Source organism: Pinus tabuliformis, chromosome J (assembly GCF_031772625.1).
Source record: "Pinus tabuliformis cultivar Carrire ecotype Pingquan chromosome J, CPIR1, whole genome shotgun sequence".
Classification (NCBI taxonomy): Eukaryota; Viridiplantae; Streptophyta; class Pinopsida; order Pinales; family Pinaceae; genus Pinus; species Pinus tabuliformis.
Window position 1 is genome coordinate 28202319 of NC_142295.1, and position 18891 is coordinate 28221209.

Consider the following 18891-nt stretch of genomic DNA (forward strand, 5'->3'; position numbering starts at 1 on the left):
GGAGAAGAGGGAGGCTCAAATTGAGTCAAGGGGGCAGGGGATTCCTCAGGAAGGGAGAGGACATGAAAGGGATTGGATGAGGGAGAGGAAGGAAGCGGATCCAACTGGCAGACAGAAGATAGGGGTGGTTGAGGGGAGGAAGGAAGAGGAAATGAAGGCGGGGAGAAGAGGTAGGAGAGATGAGGGGAGGTTGAGAGGAAGGACCAGCTTCATTGGATAGTTTATGGTTAGGGGCTGTCTTTTTCTTTTTGACGGTTTCCCATTGTTCTTCTTGCGGAGTATTTTCAACATTAGAAATCTTAGTGCAACGATTAGCAAAGTGACCATACTCGTGACATACCTTGCACTTGAAGGGGATCTACTCATAGTCGAGTTGATGAATGTGTGTCCAGTAGTCAACCTTGAGTTTAATTGCTTCTGGTAGGCCTTTACCCAAATCAACTTCTACGCATATACGGGCACAAGCCTGCATATTATCTTTCGGCTCACTCCGGTCAATGTATTTCCCGACAGCATTCCCAATAGCACGGACTGATTCGTCTCCCCAGCAGTGCAAGGGGAGGTGAGGAAGATGGACCCAAACAGGGACCGCATTCGGAATATCAAGCTCCGCGTCAAAGTCCGAAGTCCATTTGTTTAAATACAAACCTCTGGAATCCATGAAGTAAGGACCATTACGGAAGATTAAATCTTTGTCCTCCTTTGTTTCAAAATGGAAGGTGAAGTACCCCTTTCCACAAAATCTGATAGAAATTTTCCCTTGGATTTTGTCTGTCTAGTTCCTTTCCACCCACCTCTGGATTGTTTTTGGGGAGGGCCAGAGTCCTGTAAATTGCCCTATAAGTCCTTTTTCAGCCAGGGCAAGAGCAACCATTCTGGGCAAAGTTGGAGGGAGAGAGACTTCCTGCAACCCCTCGATTTTTTTCACAAACTTGGACACTGAAGGGCGAGCTCGCTGAGGAGGCATTCATTTAATCAAAGCAGAGAAGGCATGTTGAAGCGCTGCCTCCTCCGGTGGAGCCTCCGGAGGGGCCATTCCGAGCAGCAGAGGAGCGATTCAGACCTAAGTTGTAGGTGGCGGCGGGAGCTGAGGAACGCGCGCGCGATTGTATCCTCATTTATAGTTCTTATTATTATTCAATTAATATATAAAATTTAATCATTTAAAAAAAATCTTAAATAAAAATCTCATTTAAAAAAAATAAAAAATCTTATTAAAAATAAAAATAAAAATTTTGAGTTATTAAAAAAAAACTTTTTTTTAGACTTGTTAAAAAAATTATTATTAAAAAAATAAATAAATAAATAAATTCCAAGGGAATATTACTGATGAGCTATAAGACGAGAGGATGGCCAGATTATACACATCGAGATGACAGACACTAAGTGAAGAAAATCCACAGCATTAAAGCTTTGAGGACAAAGCTTCTGAAGGAAGGGGCTATGTTATGAATATAATTCATAACAAGTAAATAAATAAAATAAATGTAAATATTAAATAATCAAAAATTGATTATGTTAAATAGTCATTAAGTTAAGTGAAAAGGCATGTCTAAAAGACATGCCTAATCATGAAAGGTCACCTACTTAGGTATAAAAGCAGGGCCTCATTGTAACATTCATATCACTTATACATTTATATATATAATAAATTATTATTATTAAATACCTCGTATTTTTACATTCAAGTCTACAAGCTATTAGTTTTTATGCTTCAAAGATTAGAACTGGCTTGATCCTCGTCACTTAGAACTTTCTCACCCATATTTTATTAACACACATTAATATTTTTATTTTCCTAAGTTTAGTATACGGAACCCATTAAAAATATTAATTATTTTAATAACTCCTCATCCAGGTGAAATTTCTCGAAACGATTTTTGGGTCTTGGAGACCTCATGTGCTTTAGCCTCTCCACCAATTTTGAAGGCTAGAGCACATCCGATGCTACCCAATATCACCACTCCCTCTTAGTGAGGAATGTGCTCTAGCAATGCTTAACCATAGAAGCATCACACTGATCCTCCGCATTGGTCCTCTGTGCTGATGCTTGGTCTGCTGCCCCACATCCGCTGCACTGCTACTTCCTATACTGCTACCCATGACATTGCCACTACCACTGCTACATCTGTACTGTAACTCCCTCTCAAAATGCTGCCTCATGCTGCCCATAGCACTGTCACTGCTAACTGCTGCACTGCAACTCAGTTACCGAGAAGTAAGTAACTGAATTCACCCAAACACTGACATCTTGGCCAGTCTGGAAGCCTTGTGATGCTAAATCTACCTTTGTTGCTATCCTGTGCTCCCTCTGCTGCTAGTGCGCTATTGCAACTCTTCTGTGCCTCTCGCACTGCTGCAACTTCCATTGCGCTGCTATAGACTTCTGCACTCTAACACTGCCTTGTCGCTCTATCACACCTTGCTCCACCCGACACTTGTCATCGTGCTACTGTCTTTAAGGGCTCCCGTAGCTGTATGTGATCCAAGAGTTTGGGCACCTCAAGGATCCTGCCCCATTCTCAACTACAACTCCAAGTCTCCCCACCTCTTCTCTAGAGGTGCATGAGCACTCATGGCAAAATCGTCATCAGTCTCGACATCCTTCTTCGCCTTTGCTGGAGCAACCTTTGAGTCAGAAGCTTCTCCCTTGCCTTTCTTCCTGGGGCACTAAGAGGCATAATGTCCCAGCTCCCCACAATTGAAGCATTTGATCTTGGAGATGTTTTTCTTCTTCCTCTTCTGTAGCCCTTGCTGTCCCGCTGATGCGAGAGCTGCATCCTCCTCCTCCTTCTTGATTCAAACTCCCTTACCGCTACTCCCTGCCTTGGTCAATCTCTTGAGCTCTTCCCGTCGAAGAGCTGCCCACATATCCTCCCAATTGGGGAGAGTTGCTCTGCCCAAAATGCTTTGGACAAATGTCTCCCACTCCTCGGAGACTGCATTCAGGGCAGTCCTGACCATGAACTCTGGATCTGGTGTAGACCCCATGGAAGTAAGCTGGTTGTGAATCCCTTGCAACTTGAGAAGGAAGGGATCTATCTCCTCTTCTTCCTGCATCTGATAATGTCTCAGCTGATTTTTTAATAGCATCTTCTGTTGCACAGAAGAGCCCTGATACAAGGTGGTTAGGGTCTCCCACATATCCCTTGCTGTGTTCTCTTTAGCAATGTGTGGTACTACATGATCTTTGACCCCGTCTAGGATCATGCACTTGGCCTTAGCCTGGGCCTCCTTGTATTTCTTCAATGGATCAACGTCGACTGGTTTAGCAATAACTTTCAAGGCATAGTCCTTGATGCGATGTTTGTCTAGGATTGCCAGGATCCTGGCCTTCCAGATGAAAAAATTGGATGCTCCGTCCAATTTGTCCTGATCCCTCAACCCATTCATTGCCATCTCTGCTCCTCTTCTCTAGACTCCCTCTAAGTCCTGATTTCCCTCTTGGAAATCCTCCGGCCAACCGTCGAATCACTCCTCTCCAATCCTCCTTTGCCGCTGCAACCCGGATCTAGATTTCTTGGCTAGAAATCTGTCGAGGTAGTGCTTCCCTCTACCTTGGTTCAGTCTCCTTAGACACTGTTCTGCACCGACAGAAACAACGTCCCACCAGCTCCTCAAATCAAAATCTGCACAACTCCCTTAGCCCCGACAACTCAAAGAATCTGAGCCCTTTAGGCTTTGCGCAATCACTACGTGGGCTGAATCTTCTCCTCCCGGCCAACTGCGTCAATCCTTCTTGGCTCAGAAAGATGACGTGGCTCTACGTGAGCTTGATCTACCCTCCTCTGCCTCTGCGCTGGCCCTTCTCTTGGCTCGGAGTGCTGACGTGTCACTCTCTCTGCACTGCGTCACTCCTCCTCTTGCCTCTTCAGCTCTGGAACAACGCTGTCTCTTGGGACAGCTGCTTCTCTGCTGCAAATTCTCAGATTTTCTCGGCTGGTGTCCTTAGTTGCCTATGATCTGCAATCGCTCTGATACCATGTGAAAATTCCTGAATCTAACACATCAGAAACCCCTACTGCAATTACTGGTTTACAATCTCCTACTTGTTCTTTACATTAACAAGTTATTTAATTGCATAAACATCGAAGTAAACACTATTGCAACCTTCACAAATATACAGATCATGCACTGAAATAAACTGAGACAATAACACAAGGGACACCGTTATTTTTGGACAATTGTCCCCGGGAAAACCGGTGCAACATATAGAGGGTTTTTATTATTAAGCAGATTTCGTGAATACAACTAGGGTGCCAGAAATGGCTCACCCAACAAAGAATATTCTCGGCAGTAGTAACTCTATCCAAAGACAAGATATTTTGGCAAATCAACAAGCAGATGATCACACCACGGTGACTCTCGCTGTTCCCTATGTTGGACAGCGAAAGCTGCTCCAAGCACTGCTCCCTATGCTGGACAGCGAACGCTGCTCCAAGCACTGCTCTGGAATTGCGTCACTCCTCCAGGAGCTGCGTCACCCTCTCCCGGCTCAGAATCTGCTGATCTACTCCCAGTCTGCCCCACAAAATCTCCCTAACGTTGCCTTTGAGGCCCAGCGTCAGCCTCTACGGCTTCTGCGTCACCTGCGTCAGCCTTTTGCGTCCTTTGCGTCAGCTCTTCGGCCTCTGCGTCAGCCCTTCTAGGGCCTGCGCTGTCTCTCCCAGCACTGCACTGCCTCTCTGCTATGTATTCTTCAGCCTCAGATGAAAATCCCTTGCTGAACTTCCCCTCACTACAACTCTGATCACTAACTCGATTTCCTCAGCAAACCTCGCCCCAGAAAATCGAATTCTTTGATCACTTGGTGTATCTTCAACTGACCCTCAAGCCTCCTCTTATACTTTTCTCGTTGACGAATCAACGACCGAGAGTAAGTCCTTAATCAACGGCTAAGATTAGAATTGGCTTAATCCTCCTCACTTGGAACTTTCTCACCCATATTTTATTAATACACATTAATAGTTTTATTTTCCTATGTTTAGACTTAGGAGCCCATTAAAAATATTAATTATTTTAATAACTTTTCATCTGGGTGGAATTTCTCTAAACGATTTCTGGGCCTTGGAGATCTCATGTGCCTTAGCCTCTCCACCAATTTTCAAGGCTAGAGCACATACGATGCTACCCAAAATCAACACAATGCGGGAAAACCGGTGCAACAACTCTGAGGATTTTCTATTATTAAGCAGTAGTTTTGAATACAAAAGCTAGTTGCCCTCTCGACAAACCAGTGATAGAGAAATACATTCGCGGAAAATATGAGTGAGTTTTACCTCACTTCACCCAGCAGATTTCGGCTGATCCGGCAGCAAAACTGGCTAGCCCCAGCTACAACTGCTCTGCCCCTTCGCGGTAACTACGTGGGCTTGCGTGGAGCTCTTTGAGGCTCTGCGTCAGCTCTCTTGCCCACTGTGTTAGCTTTCTCGGCTATTCTAGCAGTTCCCGGCTATCTGCGTGGAAGGCAACTTCCTCCTCTGTGCTGGCCCTGCTAGCTCTGCGTCAAGACTGCGTGGACCTAGAATGGCTCAACGTCAGCTCTCCCAGCTACTGTGCTGCCTGCACAAGCTTCTCTCCGCCTCTCTGTTGGTATTCCCGAACTATCCCTGCCCCTCTATTGCAAGAGATCTCTTCAATCGATTTTTCCTCCTAAGAACTTCCCACTTCAAAAAATTGATTTCTTGATCTCTCTGTGTGTATTCTCCAACTGACCCCAAGCCTTCCTTTATACTTTTCCTGTTGAGAAATCAACAGCCGTGATCTAATCTCTAATTAATGACTAAGATTAATTTAGACTTGATCCTGGTCTCTTAGAAGCTTCTCACCCATATTTTCATTAATACCCATTAATATTTTAATTTTCCTAAAGTTTAGATTTAGGAACCCCATTAAAAATATTAATTATTTTAAATACAATCCGGGTGGAATTTCACCAAACGATTTCTAGGTCTTGGAGATCTCATGTGTTCTAGCCCCTCCACAAAATTTCGGAGCTAGAGCACATCCGATGCTACCCAAAAATCAACACCAACCACTATGGAGCAAGAATTTGTCCAATCGTGCCACAATATGAGCCTCCCCAACCCTTCTATTTTTCCAAGTATATTTACCCACCTTCAGAGCCACATCTATCAAATCCCAATCTGATATCAAATCTTCGATACGATCCTTGAACGGATCTCAAACCAAGGATCCCCGTCTTATTTCTGAGGCCCTAAGCACTGCATTGAAGTCTCCCTCTCACTCTTGTCTCATCTATAGAGTCCCAGAACTCCGCCTTCTGCCCATACAGAACGAGAGCATATATGTTTATCACAGTTATTCTTTCCCCGCTTACCTTGTTATCTAATACTACCAATATCCAAAAATGGTGCTTCTCACTCCCAACAAAGGAGAAATGGAAAGGGGACCAGAAAGTACAGAGACCTCCAGATGCACCTCTAGCCTGCTGTGCAATACCCACACTATCTCTCCAGAAATCTCCGGCTAAATTGTAGACCTCCTCGTCCTCCATTTTCGTCTCCTGCAAAAAAATAATCCAAGGGGATTCTTGTTTTACCAGATCTTTTATATTCAGGGATTTAACGAGGCTCCCCAAACCCCTAATATTCCCAGATAAAATAATCATTTCGAAATGGGGGTTTGGGATGACCCACCATCCTTTTCAGTTTTTCCTTAGTCCCTTTGTTTTTTAATATCTCTGTTATTATGGGTTGATTTCCCAGTTTTTTATTTTTCTCTGCCTCTTTCTCCCTTAGGGTTTGATTCTTTGGCCTTCCTTTCCTTCGCGAGCTATCAATCTCCTGACCAATGTTATCGGAACGAACTGGTCATCGAACTGAAAAACCTTGTGGATCGGGAACCGGTCAGAATTGGAAAAAAACCAGTTTACCCAAAACACATAAAATATTCATATTTTATAGAAAAACAGATATATTAATGTACATCCATATGAATCCAAACCATTTATACACAAATATGCAAAAGTTCTCATTTAGATAGCAAGTAATAGTGCATATAACCAAAATAACACTTAGTGCAAAACATCACTGAACCAAAAATGTTACAAACATTAAGAAGCAAGCTCTAAAAGGCCTTTGTAGTCCAAAATAACATGCTAGATCATAGCATTATACTACATCCTACAATGCTACAAGCTATAGCTATAGCAAATCAATGATCAAATCATCAATCATCATCTTCCTCCTCCTCCTCATCTAAAGAATGAGTAGCATCCAAGTCTGCAATGTGATTACGACTTGATTCCCCTGGCCCTGAAGCTGCTACTGGTGCCTTTGATATATCTGCTTCAGCATCCTGTGGAGGTGGGTCCAAGTCCAACCAAGAAAGGTCTTCATTATCAAACGCTGCTGGTTGACTCTCCACAAACCATTCTGATGTTGGATCAAAGTCACCCAAGACAATGTTGCTTGTTTCAGGGTTTTATTCAGCAATTGATTGCGCTTCAACCTAAGGTTGTACTAAACAAAAAACCATGTCATTCAACCACTTTTGCTCCAAACGGTTCCCCTGCTTAGTGTGTATATGCTCAAACACACTCCAATTCCATTCACACCCTGAAGCACTACATGTCCTACTCAAAATTCTAATTGCAAATTTTTGCAATTGAGGGCATTCACTACCAAATTGTTGCCACCAATAGGTTGCAAAAAGAGTGGAAGGAAAAAAAGTATTAGCAAATGAATTTGAAAGTTGAAATCAAATGAGTAAATTATTAATATAAGAATTTGCAAATTTTAACAATTTTTACCTGGGGGACTCTTTGCTCTATTTCTTATAGCCAGAGAAATTCCAATGGTACCAAGGCTCACTAAAATTCAAGAGCTTGTTATGAATTTGATCTTGAGTCTTGGAATTTGGGACCATGCGCTCAATGCATTTATACAATCCCCCTAAAACCTCCTCATCAGCCTCAAAATTTTTAGTGTAATGGTACCTTCAAAATTCAGAAAACAAAAACATATTCGTCAAGTCAACAAAACTAAAAGTTAAAACTTATAACTTATAAGCAATGAGAATTGAAATCCAAAATTACATACCTTGGATTTAAGTAGTAGCCAACTGCATGTAAAGGTCTATGGAGTTGTTTGTTCCATCTTTCATCAATGATTCTCCATAGAGGAATGTACTTTTGTTTTTTATCCCCATATGTTGCCTTTATTTGTTCCTTGGCCTGATCCATGGCCTCATAAACAAAACCCATAGCAGATTTATCACTATCCACCATCCGCAAAACTCTGACAAGAGGCTCACTAAATAGCACAATCTCCTCTGCCTTTGACCAAAATCTTTTGTCAAATACTTGGTCAACCATCTGTTTCCCTTCTGCCTTTTTGCTCCACTGAGATGAATTCCATTCATCACATGAAAACATCTTCCTCAAGTTTGTTTTTTGTTGAACAAGGGATTGCAACGAAAGAAAGTTGGTTGCAAATTGTGTGATGGCTGATCGAACAAGCTCTTTACCCCCTGTGTGCTTTCTCATAAGGTTCAAAACCCATGAGTGGTTGTAGATGTACTTGGTTATGGATTTTGCATTTTCCACACATTTCTTCACCCACTCAATTTTGCCAATATCCTCAAGCATGAGGTCCAAACAATGGGCTGCATATGGAGACCACCAAATGGTGGGGTGTTTTTCCTCCAACATCTTTCCTACTACAACATAGTTAGAGACATTATTTGTGATAACGTGTACAATATTTTCAGCCCCTACTTTCATAACTACTTCATCCAAAAGACGAAATAACAATTGTGCATCCTTCACCTGATAATATGCATCAATAAATTTGAGAAACATAGTACCTTTTGGACAAGCAATTAAGAAATTAGTATGGTGTGAGATCTACCATTAGTCCATCCATCAGACATAATTGTGCATCCTGTTTTGGTCCATGATTACTTGAACTCTATAAGGTACTCTTCTATTCTTTGGACTTCATTTTGTAAAAGTTGGCCCCCTGATATCATGAAAGCTAGGGCCTTTGAAGCTTGCTCCACATGAAGCTATAACATCAATCATGGGCTGATAATATGCAGAATTAATAGCATTAAAAGGTATGTTTGCATCATACCACCATCTAGCAATGCATTCATATGCAACCTCCTCCTTTATTTTCTTCCATTTAGCATCAAGGGTTGGTTAAGAACTAAGGGTGGTGCGGGGTACAAAGAATGAGTCAATCCCTTTACAGGCTGTTGTCCTCTTCAAGTTTAAACCACTTGAACTACCCTCTCGGACTTTAGAAGGGAAAGTAGAAGATTCTTCAAAACTGGGCACATATGCTTCAAAATCAGGGTCCATTATCCATGGCATCATCCTTTTGACTTTTGGCTATATCTTTTTTAAGTCTCTTGTTTTTCCCCTTCTCTTCATTGTAAGATTCAATTAAACTTTGCATCTCTGCTTTGAGATCATCAGATACATTTTCACAAGGTTTTACTTGCCCTCTCCAATGTGCTAGGTGTTCTTTGATTCTATGGATCCCTCCACTCTTAACTTTTTTCCCACAATAGTTGCAAACTTTTATTCCTTGTTCATTTAAATGACAGTGAACCCAAGCTGGATCATTCTTGTTTTTGGGGCCCAGGGGGAAGAATAGAAAAATCTGCATAGAAAACCCTATGGTTTTTAGAATTTTATGACATTTTTTTTAGAGAAAAATAAAAGAGGAGTAGAAATAATGAAATACCTTGAGAAGAACTGTAAATTTTGAGAAGAGAAGAAGCTCCAACCAAGCTGAAAATAAACTCTTCAGTTAGCTCCAAAATCTCCTTCAAAAATTTGCCAATGAAATCTCTCAAAATTGTTGAAGGAAATGTAACTAGGTTTGGTCTTCATAAACGTACTTTTGATATTTGTACTTATTCAAGAAAATAAATATTATTTTTATAGTATATGTCAATGAGTTTCTTGCTCATTGAAGTAGGTCTAGCACATGTCAAAGTGCTATAGGTGAGTCAAAGAGTCAAAGGAATTATGTTGAAGACCTTAAGGGTATGTTACATTATGTATATTTATGTATAAAAGTCAAAGAAGACGCCTCCAAGCAAAGTCAAGTATCCTCCAAGCAAAGAGATCATCAAAAGAAGCAATGACACCATTAAAAGCACCTATTGCAACAAAGAAAATTAAGTCGGCCTCAAAGCAACAAGTCAGCCTACAAGTCGGCCTAAAGGAGGGACAATCCTCTATATATAGAGGCTGTCCACTCCTTCAAAGATAACGCAATCATCTCTGAAATTAGTGGAGGAAGAAGCCGAGATAAAGTGAAGGGAAATAAGTCTAAAAGGGTCTCCAAAGTGCAACGAAGTAAGGAGGAATAAAAGCGAAGGTAAAGGACTGTTTCTAGGGCTAGAAACAGTGACACGTGTGAAGAGAAAAAGGTAAAATCTGCGGGTATGACAGCTGGGACAAGCAGTCCATGAACTAGTGTTGTTTGGGTTTGAAACTAGGCCTACAAGGCCTCCAAAGACAAGGGAAGAAGCTTATCTCTCTAGCAAAAGAAAAGGACCTTAATTCTCTAGGTTACCTCTCACACGTGCGAGAATTAGGGCTGCAGTGCTATCACACTCAACCTACCACTATACATCAAGAAGGGACTCAGATGATCAAGAGAATGAAGGAGTATCCTTAAGTGAAGGATATTGCTAAGTACAAAAAGATAAGTATCTCTTCTAGAAGGTCTACTAACAGTGGAAGGAAGAACAAAGTTCCAGAAGGAGGTGGATGAAGTGTCGGAAGAAAGACGAAGTGCTGGAAAGAGGTGGACAAAATGTGGGGGAAACATAGTGCAGAGAAAAGGAAGGACTTGACTTGTGCTTGGAGGTTCTTCTAGTCAAGGTTCTAGGGTTTGGCATTGATCTAGAAAGAAGCTTCAATAAGAGAAAACTTACCGAAGGATTTTCCTCTCAAGGGAAAAGAGGTTTTGGCCCTGACAAAGAGCCAACATCTTGTGTTCTTGTTCTTATGTTTTTGGTAGTAGTTTGATGAAGTACACACACATGCATTAATAATAAGAAGAAGAAGATTAAGCTAACAAGAAAAGTAAAACGACTCCACAAATTGTTATCAAGTAATGAAGAACCACTCTACACCTAATTTGACCTAGATTCTTCAACAAAAATAACCTTGCAAATTACAATAATTTTTGAGAAAAAAATACAAGAAATTTGAAATTTTGAATTTTGCATAAAAAAACCTGGGGTTTTAAAATTTTAAGAGAAAAAAAATAGTTTTTTGAAGAAAAATAGAACATTAATGGTTGAAAAAAATACCTTGTATTTCCCTCTTAATTTGCTAAAGAAAATCAGTTCCAAACTCCAAAATCAGCTCTAGAGCAACCCCTACAAAATCTGCATAAAAACACTGGGGTTTTTAATTTTTATGAGAAAAAAATAGCTGATTTTTAGAGAAAAATAGAAGAAAAAAAAGGGCTATAATTTCCTTGATTTACCTTCTAATATTTTGGAGAAAATCAGTTCAAAAATCAGCTATGTAGCAGTCCCAACAAAATTAAAAAAAATCTTCCACTAACTGCAAAAACCACTAAAGAAAATCCAAAAATCTCTGGGAAAAAATAAATCTTTGAAGTAGCTCAAAAATCTTCAAACCCAACAACTCTCCAAGACTCCAATCAACTCTTCAAATTTGCAAAAAATCTCTCTCAGAACAACCCTGCAAAAAACTCTCCAAATTCTCCTCACCGAACTTGGCTCAAGAAATGCAAGAGACTCGAATGAATAGTGTGAGTAGAACAGAGGGGGTGGGAGTGTTTAAATAGCTTTAGGGGGTGGGGGCGAGGGGCTGGATTAAGTTAAAAAGAAAAACTGATTTTTTGGCTTGCCTGGCTGTGCGGCCGTGGGCTCGTGGGCTGGCAAAACCGGTCTGGAACCGGTCATTTCTGGTTCAGAGGGTCGATTTGGACGGGTTTTGCCTCCAAACTAGTCGGATCGACCGGTTTTGCCTCCAAACCGGTCGGACTGACCGGTTTTGCCGGAACCAGTTCGGTTCCGATAACACTGCTCCTGACTACTACCTTCATCTGCCCAGATGAAATTTTGAGCCATATGCCTTGTGAGTACCTTGACAATCTCCTTAGCCATATTCGATGGACTTTGTTGTTGAAGAGGGGTCTTCGGGTTGGGCAACACTGCCTTTCTGGGTGTTGAAATCAAAGCATTGTTCCTTAGAGGAGTGTTTTCCTTCATTTATCCCTCCTCCATTTCTTCTTCTTCGTCCCCACTGTGAACTATCTCTTTGCCTTCTCGCTGACCTTCCTCGTTCTCACTCGACTCTTTATCTTTATCTAACACAATAAAGGGATTTGTTGATGTTGTTTCTGTGTTATCTCCTTTATTCATTGGGGCTTTTGCTCCTACAACAGGGCCCTTATTCCCCTTCCTCTTCTGCGTCTACCGTTGGTCTTCAACAAATGGCGGGTGTTCAGAACTGGAGGCTGGAGGATTCTTCAAGCAGTCCTGGGCGAAGTGACCATATTTGTGGCAATGCCTACATTTAAAGGGGATTTACTCATAGTCCAAAATCTGTTTGTGTTTCCAATCTCCTAGGGTTAAGTTGACTTCTGCTGGGAGCCCTTTCTCTAGGTCCACTTCCACACATATCTTTGCACAGACAAACTGTGACCCCCTCAGTTCAACTTTATCTATATATTTTCCAACCACGTTGCCAATCGCCTTGAGGCAGTCATCACTCCAACATGACAGAGGGAGAAGAGGGAGCTTTACTCAGACCGGAATCACTGTTGGGACATCTTCATCCGGGTTGAAGTCAGGTGTCCACTTATTCAAATACATCCCTCGAGACCCAAGAAAATAAGGACCATTATGGAATATCACATCTCTATTCTCATAGAGCTCAAACAAGAATGCGAAAAACCCATTTCCAACTGCAAATATTGTGATGTTACCTTTCATTTAGGCTTCCAGGAGCTTTCAGTCCATGCCTCGATCGCTTTCAGCGAGGGCCACATGCCCGTGACTTTCCCTATCAGCACTCGCTCAGAGTAAGCTAACATGGCGCACCTAGCCCCAATCGGTAGAACAATGTCTCGGACTTCCTCATTTCTTTTCATGAATTTGGATTGATTCTCGACAGTTTTCTGACGCGTTGGCAAAGAGGCCACAAGAGCTTGGAAGGCCGCTGCCTCATCTTTTGGAGAAGGGGGAGGGGAGGGGGAAGCGCCCCCTCTACAAACGCCATCATCTAGGGTTTCAACAGGGGTTCAGAGTAGAGCTTAGGCATTCGATTCCCAACATAATATCAATATTTTTGATAGTGCAACTTTTAACAAAGTGATGAAATTTCATTAAAATTTTCAGCACATGCAATAGAACAGTGTATCGATCAGGTTACTTCTATGATCAAAAAGACAAAAACACAGGCAAATGGATGGTCAAAACCACCTAAACAAATCGTTATTATCCCTTGAAATAAACATTCCTTAGGATTTTTCTTCCAAAGATTTACTTAGAATTTGAGTCTTCCATAAAATGAATCAGTTTTTGTTCTAAAATTTAGATTGTAAGAAGATTATTTGTTGAATAATAAAAGCTTCTTCCCAATGATATATAAGATTCACCATAACACATATAATGAAAATTGCAATACACTGAGTGAGATAGTTCTCATGTTGAGACACATTATTGAAAAGGTTTGGGGGTACGAAGAAGAAGTATTCTGCTGCTTTGTTAACTTCAAAAAGGCATTTGACACAGTCCCTAGAGATAAGTTGTGGCATAGAATGGGAGAACTTGATATTCCATTGCATTATAGAGCCGCTGTCCATAGACTTTATGAAGAGGTGAAAGTCAAAATTAGAACCTCAGCGGGTATTTTAGAAAGTTTTAAAAGTGGCATTAAAGTCAAGCAAGGTTGCCCTCTATCCCCTACTCTTTTTGGTTTATATATTGATAAACTGGAAGAGTGGCTAAATCTGCAAGGTGGAGATGGTGTTCGGTTGAGGGAGTTTGTGATAAAGCTTCTTTTATATGCTGATGATCTTGTATTGATTTCTAAATCAGTCCATGGATTGCATATGCACCTATATGCCCTTGACCATTTTTGTAGAGCAGTGGGGATGCAAGTCAATACTAGCAAGACCAAAATAATGATTTTCTCTAATAAAAGTAGAGCAACGTATGTTCTTCTTTGAAGGCAACATTCTTGAAGAAGTAAATGAGTACAAGTACCTCGGGATTGATTTCAACAACAAACTTCATTAGGAGGACTGCAGAAAGAAGAGAATTTTAGGCGGGTGGAAAGCATTATATGCTCTTCAAAACAGATGTAGAGAGGTAGAGTTATGGGATTGGAAAACGATTAAAGTGCTTTTTGGACTCCTAGTTTGTCCAGTGATGCTATATGGGTGTGAATTGTGGGTTAGCAACACCCGCGTCTCAGAATGGAAATAAATTAAGAAAATCCAAAAATGCTTGATCATGAGCAAGTTCAAAATAAAAAGTTCTGTACCTTATGAGATAATGTTGAGTGAAACAAGAGCAACTCCCATCAAAGCAATTGCTATGGTGCAGCTCATAAGATATCTAAAAAGAATTGAGAAAATGGGAGTAGGTAGATGGCCTAATGTTATCTTCAATGAAGGCATGAGTGAAAGAAAGAAAACATGGATGAGACAAAACTACGCATGGATGCAAAAATGAAATATCTACCTCAATGCCTGTCCCACAAATAGCAAGGAGCTAAAGAATTTTGTTATGGAGAAGTTTCATAAATGGGTATGGGGAAAAGAGTTGGGTAGAAAGAAGAAGTACTACATTGAGGAATTCAACCCTACGTGTGATCTCCAACAAAAAGAGTACATTGGAGCTAACATTCTGTGGAGGGCAAAGGTTCTTATTGCTCAATTAAGAACCAACTCGCATCAACTTTGGTGTGAAATAGGATGGTGGAAAAGGCCTAAAGAAGCTTGGGAATAACGGGTGCGTACATTTTGCACGCCTGGGGCATTGGAATCAGAAAAGCATTTCATTTTGGAATGTGATGCGTTCAAAGACATCAAAGAAAGTTATGGGAATATGTTAGCATCGGTTTCTTGGCATTGTCTTTTCAGCGAGGGGATTGTTGGAAGATTGGGCCAGCTCATCATAAATTTGAATAAGAAAATGATTGAATTTCAGAAGGCGGAAAACAGGGAACTTATGTTCCATAGACTATTTTTAGTCTCGTAGACATTAAAATATCATTTCATTTCATTTCCATTTTTCCATTTGTTTTTGACGGCGTATTCTATAAAAGCATAATTTTTTTAATAGATATAATATAAAATTCGATAGTGATAGATAATGTAACTCCAAATTTGATTTTATATATATATCAGTGTTCCACGGGGACTCGGCCCCCCTCTTGGGGTCTAGTTTCCTAGCTCCCCCGCGCTCCAGGGACTTGGGGACGAGAAGGGGTCGTTTCCCCACGCTCCCAAAAAACAGGGTATGCAGGGGGATGTGCTAGGGGGTCGTTTCCTTGTGTTGAGGGGTCGTTTCCGAAAAGGGGGGACGTGGGGGGTCAAGGGGGGACATGGGGGGTCGAGGGGCCCGATTTTTTTAAATAAACTTTTGTTTATAATTAAAATTTAACATTAGTTTTAATACTTTAGGGTTTCAATTTGTTTTTTTATAAATTTAATTCATTATTCGCCCTGGCCCCTCACTCCATTCGCAAGACGTTCCTAGTTCCTCTGCAGCAGAGAGGAATTGGTCCACATATAGCTTCATCCACTCTATCAAGAGGAACAAGCTTACCTCTAAAAGAGCGGAGAAGTTAGTTGCTGTGCACAGTGCCCTATGTCTTGAGCATAGGAAGACACCTGAGTATTTGAAGGGACCAACAACACGATGGGATGTTGATTCAGAGGATGATGCACAAGTAGATATGGAGGAGAGACTTGATGAGAGACAAATGGGGTTGGTTGGTGTGCCACTTAGCATGTTTGAGAATGCTAGTGATTCAGATTCAGATGGTGATATGGTTGATCCTAATTTATTCATGCAATCGCTGGATGCAAAGACTAGTGGAGTATTACCTTGAAGCTTGAGCAAAATTATGCTCGTTTATCTTTTAATATGTTGATGTTCTTATGTTATTCTAACTATATAAAATTTTGACTCTTGATGTATCATACTTGACTTTTATAATTTTATGTCAATATTCATTGTTCAGTATTCAATGTTCATAGTAGGAAGTGGAACATCGATATGGTTTAAACTTTAATCATAATGTATGATGTATGATTATAAATTAGAATTTTAAATTTATATGATATTAGATAATGATATTCATATCAATGATCATGCTTTGCAGCTTTTCAATTCAAACCCAATTGTCATAGTGGACACAATTTATAAATTATATTTTATATTTATAAGTTTTTAAGACCCTGACGTCCCCCCACGTTTCCTAAAAATTGGTGGGGAGCTTTTGCATAGGCTGCTCCCACGTATCCTCGCTCCCTCGCCCCCTCATCCCAGTACCTTGGTGGAACATTGATATATATATATAATTTTTTGTTATTGTATTTTCAAGCTCAATAAAAAGTGAATCTTAATATTTATTTAGAAACTTGTAAAAAAATAAAGTGGATTAAATTCGTCACTGCTTGAGATTAGATAAAATTGAAGGATTAAAAAGAAAAAATCTGCTATATGCAGTGACAAATTTTCAACCCTTTAATGAAAGTTTGGTTTGATCATGAAGTCCCGGCTTGATCGACAAGTCAATTGGTTGATTTGGTAGTTTTAATACGGTCAAAAAATAGACGAAAAAAATAAAACACCACCAGCAGGCCAAATGACCAGCTTTATTACCACCCTGTCATGTTTTTCCATACTAACGTGCAGTATTCTTTCAAACAAAGAGTAAAATATGGGACAATTAGCAGTGAAAACTTTGTGAAGGAAGATGATTTAACTATCTAAAATGTATAGTGTTCGCAAAAATGGATCAAATGAATACAGATCTGTTGCCCTTGAAATTCTCAGAGGACTGCAATGAGCATTTGGACAAGAGCTAAAATTTAAGAACTCGTAAACCCTATCATAGATGTCTGGGAAGTATGGAATTATATTTGACATTTAAACCCTGAGCTTCATCAATTCAAAATTAAAATCAAAATGGTTAGCTCGATATACATAGTAACAACAAAAAATGAAAGAGTACACTTACCACTTCACCTGATACCAGTAGGTATATGTCACTAGGTGTCTCATTTTGCAGAAAAATGTCTTCTTTTGGAGGAAAATATTCAGCGTGCATCTCTGTTACCTTTCCAATGCATGTTGAAACTCGAAGTCAATTCTCATTTAGTGTTTAGATAATTCTAAATATTCTTCCAGTACTCTGGTCATTGACTTTTGCAAGAATAAATAAGCACACATTCATGAGACATTGTAAGCGTCTGAACAGTGGAGAAAACTGTTTTTCATGATGTTATTTCATACATCTAAACATGATTATCATGCTTGTTCATTTGCTGAAAAGTTTTAACCATTTAAGAATTTTTCTGCCATAGTTCACTCACGAAATATGGATCTTCCAAGATTCCAAAACATTCCCAATTTGGATTAATGGTATAAACGAGGTCTTCTTCTGTATCTGATGTATTCATTTTATATTTAAACTACTGATCAAACTGTGCTGAGAAAGTGAAAGAAAGATACAGAAAACTATTTTAATGTCTACAAATGGTTATGAAAGGAAGATATAGAGAAATTATATTAAGGTCAATGGGTTTCTAAACTACATCGAACAAAATAGAAAATAACTAGCATAGAAAAGACACTTGTCATGTATCTGGCATTGTAAAACACTTACTATATCATATTGCAATTGCTCAGATTTTTACGCTTTAAAAACTCGGTACTTCTATTATTATAAGGAATGCAATTGTCATCCTTCTAAAATGTACATACAAAGCCAACATTACGTCAAGTCAGCTTTTACCAACCAATGCAACTGAAGCAATTGCATGATAGCTAGCTTATACATATTGGTTTTCACAATGCCTTTTGACAACCAAGCGAGTTGAACACTTAATAGCTACTGGATTAAAATCAAGAACTTACAAATTTTGGTAAACCTTTCTTTGGTCAAATCTGTAAATGTTCTGGCACATCTTTTCATCACAAAGTGAAGAGCTGCTTCAGTTTTCTAACACATTGCTAGATATTCAAGACAGACAGATTCGTGGTAGCACCAAGGATCTCTGAGAAGAATACCTTGCCAATAGCGTTGAGAAGAAACTTTCAAAAACATGCACCTCCCAAAAACATGGCCCACATCCTCTGGTTTTTCACAATGAACACAGTTCCCATCCATTAAAGCACATTTTGTGAAGCCTTTCTTTAGTTGGGAACGCTATGTACATAATAATCTGTGCAAGTAACCTCATTTTGAAGGAAATCCCCACATCCCTGTTCATTTTTCTTGAAACTCTGTGCACTACTTAGATAAATTACTGAAAACAAGGCAACTGAAAACTGAAACCAAATTTACTTTCACCAAGATACAAAGTTTGTTAACTTTCAAGAAGCAGCAGAAAAGCACCAGAGATAAAAACACATGCACACAAAATTGACACACTTGTTTTACCCAGGAAACCCAAAAGGGAAAACCTGCTTTCTTTGTTGTGGTATTTTTATTGGTTGTTCTTTGAGCAGTTGGATCTATTACAATTCATGCTGCTACTACAGCCAACAATCTGTCTCTGAGAAATAGTTTCGACCTGCCCTGAGAATCCTGATCCCTGCTCCACAATCCTTGCGCACTTGAGCCCCTATTTCATTGCGCACTAGGGCTCCTATTTTCTTGCACACTAGCTCCTATTTCCTAGC

The 18891-nt window shown here is 40.1% G+C and overlaps 1 protein-coding gene and 1 long non-coding RNA gene across 5 annotated transcripts in view; one reads left to right on the top strand and one right to left on the bottom strand.

The window, feature by feature from the left end:
- The window catches only part of LOC149225262 (potassium channel KAT3-like), a 234331-nt gene that overhangs the window by 102039 nt on the left and 113401 nt on the right, over positions 1 to 18891 (bottom strand). For all 3 annotated transcript variants that reach the window (XM_089377033.1, XM_089377032.1, XM_089377034.1), the window contains one exon: positions 17225 to 17323. In XM_089377033.1, the coding sequence (XP_089233159.1) occupies positions 17225 to 17323 (99 nt within the window). The remainder of the gene's footprint in view (positions 1 to 17224; positions 17324 to 18891) is intronic.
- The window catches only part of LOC149225263 (uncharacterized), a 127371-nt gene that overhangs the window by 18108 nt on the left and 90372 nt on the right, over positions 1 to 18891 (top strand). The gene's annotated exons all lie outside the window — the stretch shown is intronic.